Below are 16,835 nucleotides of genomic sequence, written 5' to 3'. Positions count from 1 at the left end.
GACAGAGGATGGGGCTTCAGAGTGACATACAACTCTGCCCTCGGGTGATATGAAAGGTCACAGAGATATGTACGTCACACAGGTTCTCTCCAGGGACCACTGGGCAGGTCCTGCAAGCTTTGTCTGAGGTGGAGTTTCAGGCTGGAGCGCAGCGGTGCCATCTCGGCTCACTGCAACCTCCGCCTCCTGGGTTCAAGCGCTTCTCCTGCCTCAGCCTCCCGTGTAGCTGGGATGACAGGCACGCACCACCACGCTTGGCTCAATTTTTTTTGCATTTTTAAATAGAGATGGTGTTTCACCATGTTTGCCAGGCTGGTCTTGAGCTTTTGACCTCAAGTAATCCACCCACCTTGGCCTCCCAAAGTGCTGGGATGACAGACATGAGCCACGGCACCCAGCTGATCTTCCAAGTCTTACTATACAATGCATGCATGCATACGCACTAGTAAATAATACATACACAGCAATACAGAATTAGCATTATAAAGACAGCATCAAGCTACTGCTGCTGGATAGCCTTTTCTTTAAAATTCTTAGATTATTTTAGTTTCATTTCCAGGCTAATGCATATTCTTCTACTCTATAATTTTAAAGTTTCCATAATGTTGTCTCTTATATAAAGGCAGTGTGACTCAAGCAATGCCCCATGGTTATTTTTAATCGAAATTTGCAGATGATGATCAAAGGATTAAAGAACGATTCATGTGGCTAAAGTTTCACTTTGCTTGTTAAATATTTAGGAAAAAAAAAAAAAAAAGATCAAGGCCAGCCATGGTGGCTCATGCCTGTCATCCCAGCACTTTGGGAGGCAGAGGTGGGAGAATCACCTGAGGCCAGGATTTCAAGGCTGCCACCAGGCATTGTCTCTTAATCCCAGCGCACAAGACCACCCTGGGCGACCAGCAACATGCCGTGTCTACAAAAAAAAAAAAAAAAAAAAAAAAAAAATGCACTGCATAGGGCAAGACCTGGTCACTAAAAAATTTAAAAGAGGCCGGGCGCAGTGGCTCACGCCTGTAATCCCAGCACTCTGGGAGGCCGAGGAGGGCGGATCACGAGGTCAGCAGATCCAGACCATCCTGGCTAACACGGTGAAACCCTGTCTCTACTAAAAATACACACACACACACACAAAATTAGCCGGGCGTGGTGGCGGGCACCTGTGGTCCCAGCTACTCGGGCGGCTGAGGCAGGAGAATGGCGTGAACCCGGGAGGCGGAGCTTGCAGTGAGCCGAGATCAGGCCACTGCACTCCAGCCTGGGCCACAGAGCCAGACTCTGTCTCAAAAAAAAAAAAAAAATTGAAAAAGAGATAAACAGCAAATGCTCTCCTTGGATACCGAAGCCAGTCTGAGGGATTCATGGGGGTTTTAGAAGCCTGGAATGTATCCAAATCGTGGTGTCTTGCTAGCGAAAACTTACTGCTTAATACAATAACTAATACTTTGAAATTCCTTTGCTTGAGGAACTAGAGATGCGAAGAACAATGGATAAGAAAGCAAACTGCAAAATAAGGGCGGTACAGTTGGGCGCAGTGGCTCACAACTGTCATCCCAGCACTGTGGGAGGCCAAGGCGGGTGGATCGCCTGAGGTCAGGAGTTCGAGACCAGCCTGGGCAACATGGTGCAACCCCATCTCTACTAAAAATACAACACTTAGCCAGGCATGGTGTTGGGCACCTGCAATCCCAGCTACTCGGGAGGCTGAGGCAGGAGAATCACTTGAACCTGGGAGGCGGAGGTTGCAGCGAGCTGAAATCACGCCACTGCACTCCAGCCTGGTGACACAGCAAGACTCTGTCTCAAAAAAAAAAAAAAAAAAAAAGGTAAAAGAAAAAAAGAAATTCCATTGCTTGAGGAATTAGAGGTTTGAAGAACAATTGATAAGAAAGCCAACTGCAAAATAAGGGAAGGAATTAATTCCCTGAAAACGTCTGTGGTGGGGGCGGGCAGCTCATTTCATGAGAGACTTTCCGATGAAATCGAGAGCAATGCCAGGAGTCCAACAGGGAGAAAAGGAAATTTGTAACCAAGGATTAATTCCAAAACTTGACGAAACAGATAATTATCTAAAGGGACAAGCTGTCTAAACTGACTCAGAAAGAGGTGGAAAACGTCAACAAAGCAATAGACACCCAAGGAATTTTGAAAGCTGAGTTAGAATCGCTCTTCTGAAAATTCCTCAACCCACGCGGTTGTGAAGGTGAATCGTGGCAGTGTTTCAAAAGCAGATGCTTTTAAAAATGCTAATTAGACGATTCTGCAAGGTAATGGGAAAAACAAAAGCTTCTCGAGGTTCTTTCTTTGTTTTGTAAACAAACTATTAAAACTTCAGAATCCCAATTTGAGATAGATAGGAAAGAAAGTAAATCTATAGCTCCCAGATACATATCACTGCAAAAGACCTCAAGGGGGACAGGCACAGTGGCGCACTTCTGTCATCCCAGCACTTTGGGAGACCAAAGCAGGCAGATTACTTGAGGCAGGTCAGGAGTTCGAGACCTGCCTGGCCAACGTGGTGAAACCCTGTCTTTACTAAAAATAGAAAAACCAGCCAGGCGTGGTGGTGCACACTTGTAGTCCCAGCTACTCAGGAGGTTGAGGCAGGAGAATTGCTTGAACCGGGGAGGCGGAGGGTGCTGTGGGCCGAGATCGCACCATGGCACTCCAGCCTGGGCGACAGAGCGAGACTCCATCTCAAACAAACAAACAAAGAAAAAAACTCAAGGGAATGGCTGGGGCATGAAATCCTGCAGTGCTTAAGAAGATAACGCATCGTCACAACACAGATCACTGCAGAAATGTGGGACCATTCAGTTGCTGGATCTTAAAAACCAATACCCCAAAGTACGGTGTGGAACCGAAGACGCCTCAAGATCTCCCTGACCTCCCCGTCCTGGGTCCTCTGTGTCTCCCGACGCACAGGATGAAGTTGTTCTCTGATATTCCCTGAGTCCAGACCCGCCAAAGAAGGAAAAATGACCAGTGGCCCCTTCCCTGAGTTTCCGAACCCACATCGCGGGAGGAAAGACTGATGTCTGTCAACAGCCCTGCAGAGAATTCTCATAAACCACTGTCTGTTCTGCGGGCTCAACAGCCTCTGTCCCTGGACAGTCTCGTCCTAAACCATTATCTGATACTGGGCGCGGTGGCTCACGCCTGTCATCCCAGCACTTTGGGAGGCCGAGGCGGGCGGATCACCTGAGGTCAGGAGTTCAAGACCAGCCTGGCCAACATGGCGAAACCCCGTCTCTACTAAAAATACAAAATTAGCCGGGTGTGGTGGCGCATGCTTTGTAATCTCAGCTACTCCAGAGGCTGAGGCAGGAGAATCGCTTGAACCCGGGAGGCAGAGGTTGCACTGGGCAGAGGTCGCGCCGCTGCACTCCAGTCTGGGCAACAAAGCGCGAAACTCCATCTCAAAAGAAACAAGCAAACAAACAACAACAACAAAAAACATTATCTGTTTTTGGGCCACTGTACGTGTTCAAACCCATCGACTTCCCTGAAAAATCATTTGCTGTTCCCTAAATTCCCCCCCAATTCCCCTAAGAAGAAGAGGACAAAAGCATGTGTATCCCTTGTGCGATGGGGCAGTTCCTCGGACATTCTCCTCCATGTAAGAGAATACATTTGCCTGTCATTTCCTTTATTCATCTTTCAATAAGGGAAACTGTATGTTGGGCGTTGATTTTTCAGCAAACCTTCAAAAGACAAAGGGGGGTGTTTTTCCCTCGGCCTTTCCCTTCCCTACCACGGCATCCCCAAAGGGTCTCCAGCTCCTAAGAAGATTCAGTTACGGACACTACACAGCCACACAGCGTCACCCACCGAGCCCGCAGGCAACCAAGGCTTTGGGGTGAGAATGTACCAACACCACGCCGAATGCGAGCACCCCACAGCGCACACGCGGCCTGGAAGTGGTTGTGTCAGAGGTGTGTGAACCAGAGTGACTCCATCTTGAACAGGGGCGGGGTGAAATGAGGCGGAGACCTACTGGGCTGCGTTCCTGGACGGTAAAGGCGTTCTAAGTCACAGGATGAGATAAGAGGTTGGTACGAGGTACGGGTCATAAAGACCTTGCTGCTACAACAGGCTGCAGTAAAGAAGTCGGCCAGAACCCACAAAAAGCAAAACGGAGACGAGAGTGGCCTCTGGCTGTCCTCACTGCTACAGTCCCACCAGCACCATGACACTTACACATGCCACGGCAACCTCAGAAAGCTACCCTGTGTGGTCTCAAAAGGGGAGGCATGAATAATCCATCCCTTATTTAGCATATCATCAAGAAGTAACCACAAAAATGGGCCACCAGCAACCCTCAGGGCTGCTCTGTCTACGCAGCAGCCATTCTTTATTCCTCTACTTTCTTAATGAACGTGCTTTCGCTTTGCACCGCAGACTCCTCCTGAATTCTTTCATGCATGAGATCCAAGAACCCTCCCCTTGGGGTCCGCACTGGGAACCCTTTCCCGTAGCATCTTCACGTGTAGTCATGAATCAGAGAAGCAGAAGGGGCTTACCTTGAAAAGCAACCAGCTGAACAGCTTCTTCACCAGGCGGGTGCCCCAGAACACATGCCGGTACAGGTCCGTGTTGACCACACCAGGGTCCACCACGTTGGCGGTCACGTGGCTTCCCTCGGCCGCCAGCAGCCGCTGGAGGTGGTAGGTGAACAGGACAAGGGCCAGCTTGCTCTGGGCGTACGCTGCGTGGGCTGAGTAGCAGGCACTGCGGGGCAAGCAGGAGAAGGTGTAAGAGGCTGACGGCATATTCCCGCCTAAGTGCCTCATCCGCGCAGCATCTGTACCAGCGGCCGTGCCCACAGGCAGCCACCTCCCCCGGACCCATGTGTGATCATGCCATGTCTTGGCCAGTTTTCCAATGCCTGCGGTTTGTTCTAGTTCACCTTCTTACTACAAACTCATCCCTTAATTGTATTGGGGTCAGACACGTTAAATTATGTTACTAATTTTTTATGTTTATGTATTTTGAGACAGAGTCTCACTCTGTCGCCCAGGCTGGAGTGCAGTGGTGCAATCTCGGCTCACTGCAACCTACACCTGTCCAGTTCAAGCAATTCTCCTGCCTCAGCCTCCCGAGTAGCTGGGACTACAGGCACCTGCCACCACACTCTGCTAATTTTTTGTATTTTCAGTAAAGACCAGAGTTTTACCATGCTGGCCAGGCTGGTCTCGAACTCCTGACCCCAAGTTATCCACCTGCTTCAGCCTCCCAAAGTGCTCGGATTACAGGCAGGAGCCACTGCACCTGGCTTTCCATGTGGTCTTGTTTTTTTTTTTTGTTTGTTTTGTTTTGTTTGTTTGTTTTGAGACAGATTTTCATTCTATCACCCAGGCTGGAGTACAGTGGCACAACCTCCACCTCCCGGGTTCAAGCGAATCTTGTGCCTCAGCCTCCAGAGTAGCTGGGGTTATAGGCTCCTGTCACCACACCTGGCTAATTTTTGTATTTTTAGTAGAGATGGGGTTTCACCATGTTGGCCAGGCTGGTCTTGAACCCCTGATCTCAGGTGATCCACCCACCTTGGCCTCCCAAAGTGCTGGGATGACAAGCATGAGCCACTGCGCCTGGCCACATGTGGTCTTCTTGAGTCTCAAATCATAGAAGACATCCGTAAGAGCAATTTGGCAAACTTACCAAGCTATCAAGGATTTTCCTCACATCTATTGCAAGCTCTGCAGTGTCCAAAGCATGCGTTAAACTCTTTGCACCTTGGTTCAAGCAGTTTAGAGAAATGTTTTAGTATCAAGGACACAGTGATAAAAATCGATCGGATAACCGTGGTGAAGTGAGAACCGTGCCTCTCTCTCTGTCTGGTAACCTCAATCATCAGAAACAGAGAAAACTGGATGTTTCCAGCTTTGCTCCTGTAAAAATGTTCCACTTTTTCTCTTGATGCTTCAGAAACACTTTTTAAAGAGACGTTATTTGTGTTGTTACATAATGTCCCTTGAAGGCACACAAACACCATAGACTCCTTTTAGAATTTAATGTTAGGAATAGATCATTGGCCTTAGAATTGGCCTCATAGTTCTTTTAAATAAGACAAAGAGAAGTATTTCAGCAATAATGTGCTTTCCTCTGGGCTCCGAAGATGCCCAGAGGCGATCAATTTGCTACACAATTATTGTAACAATATTTCAAGGTGGATGAAGGTTCATTGCTTCTTTCAGATAGATATTCTTTTTTTTTTTTTTTTGAGGCATAGGCTCGCTGTGTCGCCCAGGCTGGAGTGCAGTGGTGCGATCTCGGCTCACTGCAATCTCCGCCTCCCGGGTTCACGCCATTCTCCTGCCTCAGCCTCCCAAGTAGCTGGGACTACAGGCGCCCGCTACCACGCCTGGCTAATTTTCTGTATTTTTAGTAGAGATGGGATTTCACCGTGTTCGCCAGGATGTCTCGATCTCCTGACCTCGTGATCCCCCCGCCTCAGCCTCCCAAAGTGCTGGGATTACAGGCGTGAGCCACCATGCCTGGCCCTTTTTGTGTTTTTTTTTTTTTGAGACAGAGTCTTGCTCTGTAGCCCAGGCTGGAGTGCGGAGGCACGATCTTGGCTCACTGCAAGCTCTGCCTCCCGGGTTCAAGTGATTCTCCTGCCTCAGCCTCCCGAGTAGCTGGGAATACAGGTGCCCAACACCACGCCCGGCTAATTTTTGTATTTCCAGTATAGCTGGGGTTTCACTGTGTTGGTCAGGCCAGTCTTGAACTCCTGACTTCAAGTGAACCGCCCATCATGGCCTCCGAAAGTGCTGGGATCACAGGCGTGAGCCACCGCACCTGGCCCATGAATATCTTTTACTAAAACCATTGCTTGAAATTGATATTAAGAAATTAAACCTTGGGGTGGGAACGGTGGCTCACGTCTATAATGCCAGGACTTGGGAGCTCGAGGTGGGCGGATCGAGGTGGGCTCGATCAGGAGATCGAGACCGTCCTGGCTAACACGGTGAAACCCCGTCTCTACTAAAAACACAAAAAATTAGCCAGGGAGTGGTGGCGCATGCCTGTAGTCCCAGCTACTCGGGAGGCTGAGGCAGGAGAATCACTGGAACCCAGGAGGTGGAGACTGCAGTGAGCTGACATTGCGCCACTGCACTCCAGCCTGGGCAACAGAGTGACACTCTGTCTCAAAAAAAAAAAAAAATTAAAAATGGATTGAAAAAGTCTTTTCTGGCTGGCTGCAGTGGGTCACATCTGTAATCCCAGCAGCACTTTGGGAGGCAGAGGTGGGCACATCACCCATCCCTTCAGGAGTTCGAAAGGGTTCTTGGATCTTGTGAGAAAGAACTCCGGGTAGGTCCACAGAGTCAAGTGAAAGCAAGTTTACTGGGAAAGTAGAGGAATAAAGAGTGTGTCCTCCGTAGCCAGAGCAGCCCCGAGGGCTGCTGGTGGCCCATGTTTATGGTGATTTCTTGATGATACACTAAACAAGGGGTAGATGACTCATGAGTTTTCTAGGAAAGGGGTCACAATTCCCGGAGCTGAAGATCCATCCCCACTTGCAGACCATGTCGTGGCATCTGCACACTCTTTCTGAGCAGCCAACGCATTAGAATTAGCGTGTCAGGACCAGACAGGATGCCCAGAGGTCACTCTCATGGCCATCTTGGTTTTGGCGGAATGTGGCCGGCTTTACCGCCACCTGCTTTATCAGCGGGGTCTCTGTGACCTGTGTCTTGTGCTGACCTCCTCTGCCATCCTGTGACTTGGAACTGCCTCACCCACCTCCAGGGAAGGCAGCCCAGCCAGTCTCAGCCTCATCTTACCCAGCCCCTATTCAAGATGGCAGAGCTGCTCTGGTCCCAATGCCTCTGAAACATTTCGGGGATCGTTTTCTGAGCCCCAGCACTGTGATGTTAGCAACCGAGCAACGCTCCCATCTTCAGGTAACCGGAGACAGAGGGGATCACACGGCTCGCTCGGGAAGCTCGCCCCGGGGGAATCGCAACCTGAGCTGAGACTTTCTGAGATGTCCCCTGCCGTGGTCCAAAAGGCATATTTGAATTGCTTGCATGAGGAGCAGTTACGCCCTCGTTTAACCCTCCAGGGGCTCCGTTTTGCCTCCAGCCGCTGTCTCATCAGGCAGCCATGGGTAGCAGAAAGCCGCACGCCAAAATCTGACATAGGGCCTGTAAAAATAAAGGTTCCTCCTCAAAGACTTTCCTCTCCACCTAATTAGGAATACATAGGAACTTCTCTGAGAAGCAAAATGTATTCAAAGACCTGCGCTAACATTCGTAACTATCTGCTAGCCGTAATAAAGAAATCCATGGGCCAGGCGCGGTGGCTCAAGCCTGTAATCCCAGCACTTTGGGAGGCCGAGACGCGAGGATCACGAGGTCAGGAGATCGAGACCATCCTGGCTAACACGGTGAAACCCCGTCTCTACTAAAATACAAAAAACTAGCCGGGCGAGGTGGCGGCGCCTGTAGTCCCAGCTACTCGGGAGGCTGAGGCAGGAGAATGGCGTGAACCCGGGAGGTGGAGCTTGCAGTGAGCTGAGATCGGGCCACTGCACGGCACCGGGGAACAAGCATTTCAAACAGGCCTGAGGTCTATCCGATTTTATTTTCTGCTGGAAAACAAACCTCAGGTCTACTGCCTTAGAAACAAGTAAGGGCAGGTCAGCAAAGGGTGACAAGGGATTCCTTAGCCATGGAGACTTTGCAAAATAATAAACAATCGAAACATAACTTTTGGGGGGTTGGGGTCGGGGTAGGAGGGGATTGCAAAATGCTGACTACGTAATAAAGAGACTGGAAGAATTGGCCGGGTGTGGTGGCTCACACTTGTAATCCCAGCACTTTGGGATGCTGAGGTGGGTGGATGACCTGAGGTCACAAGTTCGAGACCAGCCTGGCCAACATGGTGAAACCACATCTCTACTGAAAATACAAAAATTAGCCGGGTGTGGGGGTGGGTGCCTGTCATCCCAGCTACTCTGGCGGCTGAGGCAGGAGAATCGCTTGAACCCGGGAAGTGGAGGTTGCAGTGAGCCGAGACTGTGCCATTGCACTCCAGCCTGGGTGACAAGAGGAAAACTCTGTCTCAAAAAAATAAAAAAATTTAAAAAATAATAAAAAATAAATAAATAGAAATTTAAGAGACGGGAAGAATTAAGACAAGGAAATTGCGTAGTTCAGAGCTCAAGTCCCCTCTTTGATCCAAGACAAACTGCAAACCCCCAATTACTGTCCCGATACCTTTTTAAGGCAAAGTTCTCCAATCTCCTCACCCCGGTGGAAGAGGAGAGTCCAGGAAACAGGAAGTTATTAAGTGCAGAGAGGCAAAGACTGGCTTTCCTGCTGGCACGAGCATCTTTTAAATATCACCTACAAGCATTTGGTTCTGGATCTCCAGGATCTGATTGATGGGTAAGAGGAATGGTTACTTGAAAAAGCAGAAAATGTATCATCCAAGGCAGATTTTTCCAAAGTAAATGGAGGGGTTTGTTCTGTAATTACGGTTTTACACAGTAGCGTGCGTGGAGAAGAGACAACTAAGATTGTTTAAAAATACGGTGTGGGGGCAGGGGGAAAGCCCATACGTTTCTCTCCGGGAGGTGAAGAAATAAATCCAAGAGGGGCATGGAGGTTCAGGAGAGAGTCCCAGGGTGGGGGTTAGGGATGAAGACATATCCACACCAGAAATGGGAAAGCATGAAAGCAGAGACACAGGAGAACACACCCATTAAGGTTTGTAAATGAAACCCTAAGGACTGACAAAAATCGTTGGTATTAGGCCGGGCGTGGTGGCTCACGCCTGTCATCTGAGCACTTAGGGAGACTAAGGCAGGCAGGTCCCTTGAGTGCTGGAGTTCGAGACCAGCCTGGGCAGTAGAGTAAGACCTTCTCGCTATAAAAAATGCAAAAGAGTAGCTGGGTGTGGTAAAGCACACCTGTGGTCCCAGCTAGTTGCAAGGCTGAGGTGGGAGAAAATCACTGGAGCCTGGGAGGCGGACGTGGCACTCAGCTGAGATGGCGCCACTGCACTCCAGCCTGGGCGAGACAGGGAGACTCTGTCCAAAACAACACAACAAAACAAAAATCATTCAACGAGCTTTCTTGTTCAGTAAGAAACTGAAGAAAAACCACTTGCTGGTAAATCTGGATCTTACAAAAGGGTATTTGAGTTCTCCATTTCTCGCTGATTATATAATGCATTACTCTCTTCTTGTTATTAAAAATCGTGAAGACCGGGCGCGGTGGCTCACGCCTGTCATCCCAGCACCTTGGGAGGCTGAGGTGGGTGGATCACGAGGTCGGGAGATCGAGACCATCCTGGCTAACAAGGTGAAACCCCGTCTCTACTAAGAATACAAAAAATTAGCTGGGTGTGGTGGCGGGCGTGAACCTGGGAGGTGAAGATTGCAGTGAGCCGAGATCGCGCCACTGCACTCCAGCCTGGGCGACAGAGCAAGACTCTGTCTCAAAAAAAAAAAAAAAAAGGAGCCCTTCCTAAGTTATTGTGATGGATACTGTAGGATGCATACGTGTCATGTCTCGGTGCCCCACCAGCCAGTCTCGGTAGACGGTGTCCTTTTATATGGATCAACAGGCAGTTTTTGCATTGATTATTTATCCACTTTCAGAGGTACTTGTGTAGAAGCAATGATGATGGAGGTTTTTTTTTAATGTTGACTTCCTATGCATTGCAACATATTTCAGTTGCAGGACATCCATGCATAATGCAATGGCCAATGCGATTACAGAAACTCAATCGACTGCTCATAACCTAGTGGACTGGAGCTATTTTCCCACTGCTCGTTAAACCTGATGATAATCACTGTTTTAATGAGCAAGTGCGGGTGGCATCCAACACACCTGTAAGTATTATAACAGTCCTTCATGGCCGGGCGCGGCGGCTCACACCTGTAATCCCAGCACTTTGGGAGGCCGAGACGGGCGGATCACGAGGTCAGGAGTTCCAGACCATCCTGGCTAACACGGTGAAACCCCCGTCTCTACTAAAAAATACAAAAACTAGCCAGGCGATGTGGCAGGCGCCTGTAGTCCCAGCTACTCGGGAGGCTGAGGCAGGAGAAGGGCGTGAACCCGGGAGGCGGAGCTTGCAGTGAGCTGAGATCCGGCCACTGCACTCCAGCCTGGGTGAAAGAGCGAGACTCCGTCTCAAAAAAAAAAAAAATGTCCTTCATGTCTAAATTGAACTTTCCCTTTGACAGTACAAACAACTCCATTACACTCTTTATAGGATATTTAATATTCTTCATAACTATCACCTACATTTAATATTCTTGATAACGAGTCGCCCACCAGGAACTCAGAAAATACTGTGAACAAAGAGAGCTCTTTTTTTTTTTTTTTGAGACGGAGTCTCTGTCGCCAGGCTGGAGTGCAGTGGTGCAATCTCGGCTCACTGCAAGCTCTGCCTCCCGGGTTCAAGAGATTCTCCTGCCTCAGTCTCCTGAGTGGCTGGGACTATAAGTGCACACAACCATGCTCAGCTAATTTTTGTATTTTTAGTAGAGACAGGGTTTCACCATGTTGGCCTGGTTTGTCTTGATCTCCTGACTTCGTGATCTCCCCCCTCCGCCTCCCAAAGTGCTGGGATATGAGATGGAGTCTTGCTCTGTCGCCCAGGCTGGAGTGCAATAGCATGATCTCGGCTCACTGCAACTTCCGCCTCCCGGGTTCAAGCCGTGCTCCTGCTTCGGACTCCCAAGTAGCTGAGATTACAGGCATGTGCCACCACGCCTGGCTAATTTTTGTAATTTTAGTAGAGACGGGGTTTTGCCATGTTGACCAGGCTGGTCTCGAACTCCTGACCTCAGGTGACCCACCCGCCTCGGCCTCCCACAGTGCTTTCCATTGAAATTTATTTCACCACAGGGATGATTCGGTACAGCCAAGTTGAGGAGACAGGCTCTGTCATGTGTAAAAACTCTCTTGGATTTTTGGAATACATTACAACGTTGTGATTTATTCCTTTACAAGAACGCTAATTTTCCAAGCCAGTAAATCAATCTTGGCAATTAACACTAATTACTGGCAATAATTATATCAGGTGAAAGCCAAGAATCACATCTTTCATACAAAAAAAAAAAAAAAAAAGCAGTGTATTTTAAATTCAAGTCGTTCTCACATTTTAGCATGCATCAGAATTCCCCAAAGACCGTCTCCTCGCCAACCCCTGCTCTCCAAAATTTGGGCTTAGCTGATCTGGAGGATGGTCTGAGAATGTGAGCATTCTTTTCTTTTTTCTTTTGAGATAGAATCTTGCTTCGTAGCCCAGGCTGGAGTGCAGTGGCATGGTCTTGGCTCACTGCAACCTCTGCCTTTTGAGCCTCGGTTGAAGCAATTCTCCTGCCTCAGCTTCCTGAGTAGCTGGGACTACAGGCATGCACCACCACGCCTGGCTAATTTTTGTATTTTTAGTAGAGACGGGGTTTCACCATGTTGGCCAGGCTGGTCTCAAACTCCTGACCTCAGGTGATCCACCCGCCTTAGCCTCCCAAAGTGCTGGGATGACAGGTGTGAGCCACCGTGCCCAGCCTAAGCATCTGCATTTCAAACAAGATCCCTGCTGATACTGATTTTTCTGGTCTAGGAAAGAGTCGTGTAAAAGCCCACTTTTCAACTGTGCCATCCCTTTTGGTAAACATTAAACAAAAAGAATTAAAGGAAGCCTTGTTGGCCAGGCACAGTGGCTCACAGCTGTAATCCCAGCGCTTTGGGAGGCCGAGGCAGGTGGATCACTTGAGGTCAGGAGTTCCAGCCCAGCTTGGCCAACATGGTGAAACCCCATCTACTGAAAATACAAAAAAACAAGTTAGCCTGGTGTGGTGGCACATACCTATAATCCCAACTACTGGGGGGGCTGAGGCAGGAGAATTGCTTGAAACCGGGAGGTGCAGGTTGCAGTCGGCTGAGATCCTGCTACTGCACTCCAGTCTGTGCAACAAAATACTAACATTAGCCAGGCATGGTGGCACGTGCCTAACATCTCAGCTACTTGGGAGGCTGAAGCAGGAGAATTGCTTGAACCCGGGAGGCGGACGTTGCAGTGGGCCAAGATCATGCCACTGCACTCCAGTCCCGCCTGGGTGACAGAGCAAGACTCTGTCTCAAAAAGAAAAAAACAAAAAACAAAAAAAAAACAAGAACAAAAACAAACAAAAACCAGTTAAAGGCTTGTTATTTGGTCTCCTAGAGGAAGACTCAAATAAAGAAAGCAGTTATCCCTACTTTTGGCGTGAGATTGTTTCCTGACAATCATTCCTAGTTTCATGACAATTATCTGTCTCTGTAACCATCAAGATGTTGTGTGATACTGTCAACATTTTTGTTTTAGAAAATAAAAGCCTCTGGCCGGGCGCGGTGGCTCATACCTGTAATCCCAGCACTTTGGGAGGCTGAGGCAGGTGAAGCACTTGAGGTCAGGAGTTCAAGACCAGTCTAGGCAACATAGCAAAACTCCATCTCTCTGCTAAAAATACAAAAATTAGCCAGGTGTGGTGGCGGACGCCTGTTATCCCAGCTACTCAGGTGGCTGAGGCAAGAGAATCACTTAAACCCGGGAGGCGGAGGTTGCAGTGAGCCGAGATGGTGCCACTGAACTCCAGTCTGGGCGATGGGTGTCTGTCCTCGTCCCCTCTTCTTATGAGGTGTCTTAGTCCATGTCAGGCTGCTATCACAGAATACCACAGACTGGGTGCATTGTACACCTCAGGGGATCAGCCTGCCTAGCCTCCCAAAGTGCTGGGATTACAGGTGTCAGCCACCACACCTGGCCAGCAACCCTTTAATTGTATCACAGACACCCTGTCTCAAAAAATATATGTGGAAGTATGTGTGCACACATTATACATCCTTTCGCATACTTTTACACTTGGTTATATTTATCTATCTTTCAACATATTCCTATATAAAGGAAAAAAATAGCCAAATATCAATGAATAGTTCTAGATTCTTGAGGAAGTGCCACACTGTCTTCCACAATGGCTGAACTAGATTACACTCCCACCAACCGTGTAAAAGTGGTCCTATTTCTCCACATCCTCTCCAGCACCTGTTGTTTCCTGACCTTTTTTTCTTTTGAGACGGAGTCTTGCTCTGTCACCCAGGCTGGGGTGCAGTGGCGCGATCTCGGCTCACTGCAAGCTCCGCCTCCCGGGTTCATGCCATTCTCCTGCCTCAGCCTCCCGAGTAGCTGGGACTACAGGCACCTGCCACCACGTACAGGCGCCCGCCACCTCGCCCGGCTAGTTTTTTGTATTTTTTAGTAGAGACGGGGTTTCACCGTGTTAGCCAGGATGGTCTCGATCTCCTGACCTCATGATCCACCTGCCTCAGCCTCCCAAAGTGCTGGGATTCCAGGCGTGAGCCGTTGCGCCCAGCCTGTTTCCTGACTTTTTAATGATGGCCATTCTAACTGGCGTGAGATGGTATCTCATTGTGGTTTTGATTTGCATTTCTCTAATGACCAGTGATGATGGGCATTTTCATACGTTTGTTGGCTGCATAAATGTCTTCTTTTGAGAAGTCTCTGTTCATATCATTTGCCCACTTTTTGATGGGGTTGTACATTCTACTATAAAGACACATGTACACATGTTTATTGTGGCACTATTCACAGTAGCAAAGACTTGGCATGCCTGGTCCTGCACACATTTCACATGCTAAGATGTAAAGGGAGAAAACCCACGAAAGTAAGGAAGTGAAGTAACCCCCTCGCTCCCGAGAGATCTTACGGCAGAGGTCCTAAAATCCCAATGCTTCTGTATGGCTGGCCCTAGCATGGCTCAGAGAACGCATGTGGCTGGTCCTGGTGTGGCTCAGAGAATCCACATGGCTGGTCCTAGTGTGGCTAAGAGAATCCACGTGGCTGGTACTAGTGTGGCTCAGAGAACCCTTGTGGCTGGTCCTAATGTGGCTCAGAGAAGCCTCGTGGCTGGTCCTAGTGTGGCTCAGAGAACCCTTGTGGCTGGTCCTAGTGTGGCTCAGAGAACCCTTGTGGCTGGTCCGAATGTGGCTCAGAGAAGCCTCGTGGCTGGTCCTAGTGTGGCTCAGAGAATCCATGTGGCTGGTCCTAGTGTGGCTCAGAGAAGCCTCGTGGCTGGTCCTAGTGTGGCTCTGAGAATCCACGTGGCAGGTACTAATGTGGCTCAGAGAACCCTCGTGGCTGGTCCTAATGCGGCTTACAGAATCCATGTGGCTGGTCTGAAAGTGGCTTAGAGAGCTCACATGGCTGGTCCTAGTGTGGCTCATAGAACCCACTTGTCTGGTTCTAATGTGGCTTAGACAACCCACGTGGCTGGTCCTAGTGTGACTCGGAGAACCCACGTGTCTGGTCTTAATGTGGCTTAGAGAATCCATGTGGCTGGTCCAAGGGTGGCTCAGAGTTCACATGGCTGGTCCTACTGTGGCTCCGAGAACCCACGTGGCTGGTCCTGGTGTGGCTGCGAGAATCCATGTGGCTGCCCTTAGTATGACTCAGAAAATCCATGTGTCTGGCCCTACTGTGGCTCCTAGAATCCATGTGGCTGGTCCTAGTGTGGCTGAGAGAATCCATTTGGCTGCCGTTAGTGTGATTCAGAGAATCCACGTGGCTGGCCCTAGTGTGGCTCAAAATTCACGTGGCTGGTTCTAGTGTGGCTCAGGAAATCCATGGTGGCTGGTTCTAGTGTGGCTCCTAGAATCCATGTGGCTGACCCTAGTGTGGCTCAGAGAATCCACGTGTCTGCCCTTAGTACAACTGAGAGAATCCACAGTGGCTGGTCCTAGTGTGGCTCAGAGAATCCACACCGATGTTCCTGACAGAACTCGGTGAAACCAAACCATCTGCAGGGCCACACTGCCTCTGGAGGCTCGAGGGAAGCATCCTTGCTATCAACCACAAATATCTGCGATCAATCACAAATATATTGGCTCTGGAGCACTGGGCACCTGATTGTATTCCGTAACTCCAGCCTGTACCCTGACAAATGTCAACTCAATTTGGGGCATGTTACTTCTTGAACATGAAGCCCCCACCTTCTACGACACGAGCAAGGTGATCGGTTCAATGCATCTATCCAAAGCCACTGACAGCTTGTCACTACGCACAATGGATAAGCACGTCAAAAAATAAAATGTGCTTCGGCCACGTGGTCTCACTGAATGTTAAGCTGGCAAACATCATCACTTATTAACTAGCGCGGGGTCTCCTCAAGTTGAATCCACTTGCCACACTGCATGGCCAGCAACGACTGACTTCAGTGTTTGAAATTCACGGCACGTAGCAGGGTTTCTATCACAGGGGCGTCCTCATGGATGCAGAAAGAATCACTGCTCTTTCTACTGTGGCCTTACCCACCATGTATTTTACTTTATTTTGTTTTATTTGAGACGGAGTCTCGCTCTGTCACCAGGCTGGAGTGCAGTGGCACGGTCTTGGCTCACTGCAACCTCCACCTCCCAGGTTCACGCGATTCTCCTGCCTCAGCCTCCCGAGTAGCTGGGAGGCTAATTTTGTATTTTCTTAAGTGAAGGCAGGGTTTCACCGTGTTATCCAGGCTGGTCTTGACCTCCTGACCTCAGGTGATCCTCCCGCCTCGGCCTCCCAAAGTGCTGGGATTACAAGCGTGAGCCACTGCGCCTGGCCGGAGATGGAGTCTTTAAAGAGGTGATTCAGGTAAAATGAGGTCTTAGGGTGGGTCCTGATCCAATGGGACTGAGGTCCTTATAAGAAGAGGAGATGAGGACACAGACACACACAGAGGGACAACCAAGGGAGGATACAGGGCAATGATGACATCTGCAAGCTCAGGAGAGAGGCCTCAGGAGGAACCAGCCCTGCCCACACCTGGATCT

The 16,835-nt window shown here is 49.3% G+C and overlaps 1 protein-coding gene across 1 annotated transcript in view; it reads right to left on the bottom strand.

Moving 5' to 3' along the window:
* DHRSX (dehydrogenase/reductase X-linked) overlaps positions 1-16,835 on the bottom strand; it is a 271,705-nt gene that overhangs the window by 13,683 nt on the left and 241,187 nt on the right. Inside the window, exon 6 of the mRNA XM_026449577.1 lies at positions 4,524-4,731. Coding sequence (XP_026305362.1) covers positions 4,524-4,731 — 208 coding nt within the window. The remainder of the gene's footprint in view (positions 1-4,523; positions 4,732-16,835) is intronic.

Source organism: Piliocolobus tephrosceles, chromosome Y, assembly GCF_002776525.5.
Source record: "Piliocolobus tephrosceles isolate RC106 chromosome Y, ASM277652v3, whole genome shotgun sequence".
NCBI lineage: Eukaryota > Metazoa > Chordata > Mammalia > Primates > Cercopithecidae > Piliocolobus > Piliocolobus tephrosceles.
This window is presented reverse-complemented; position numbering and strand designations above follow the sequence as displayed.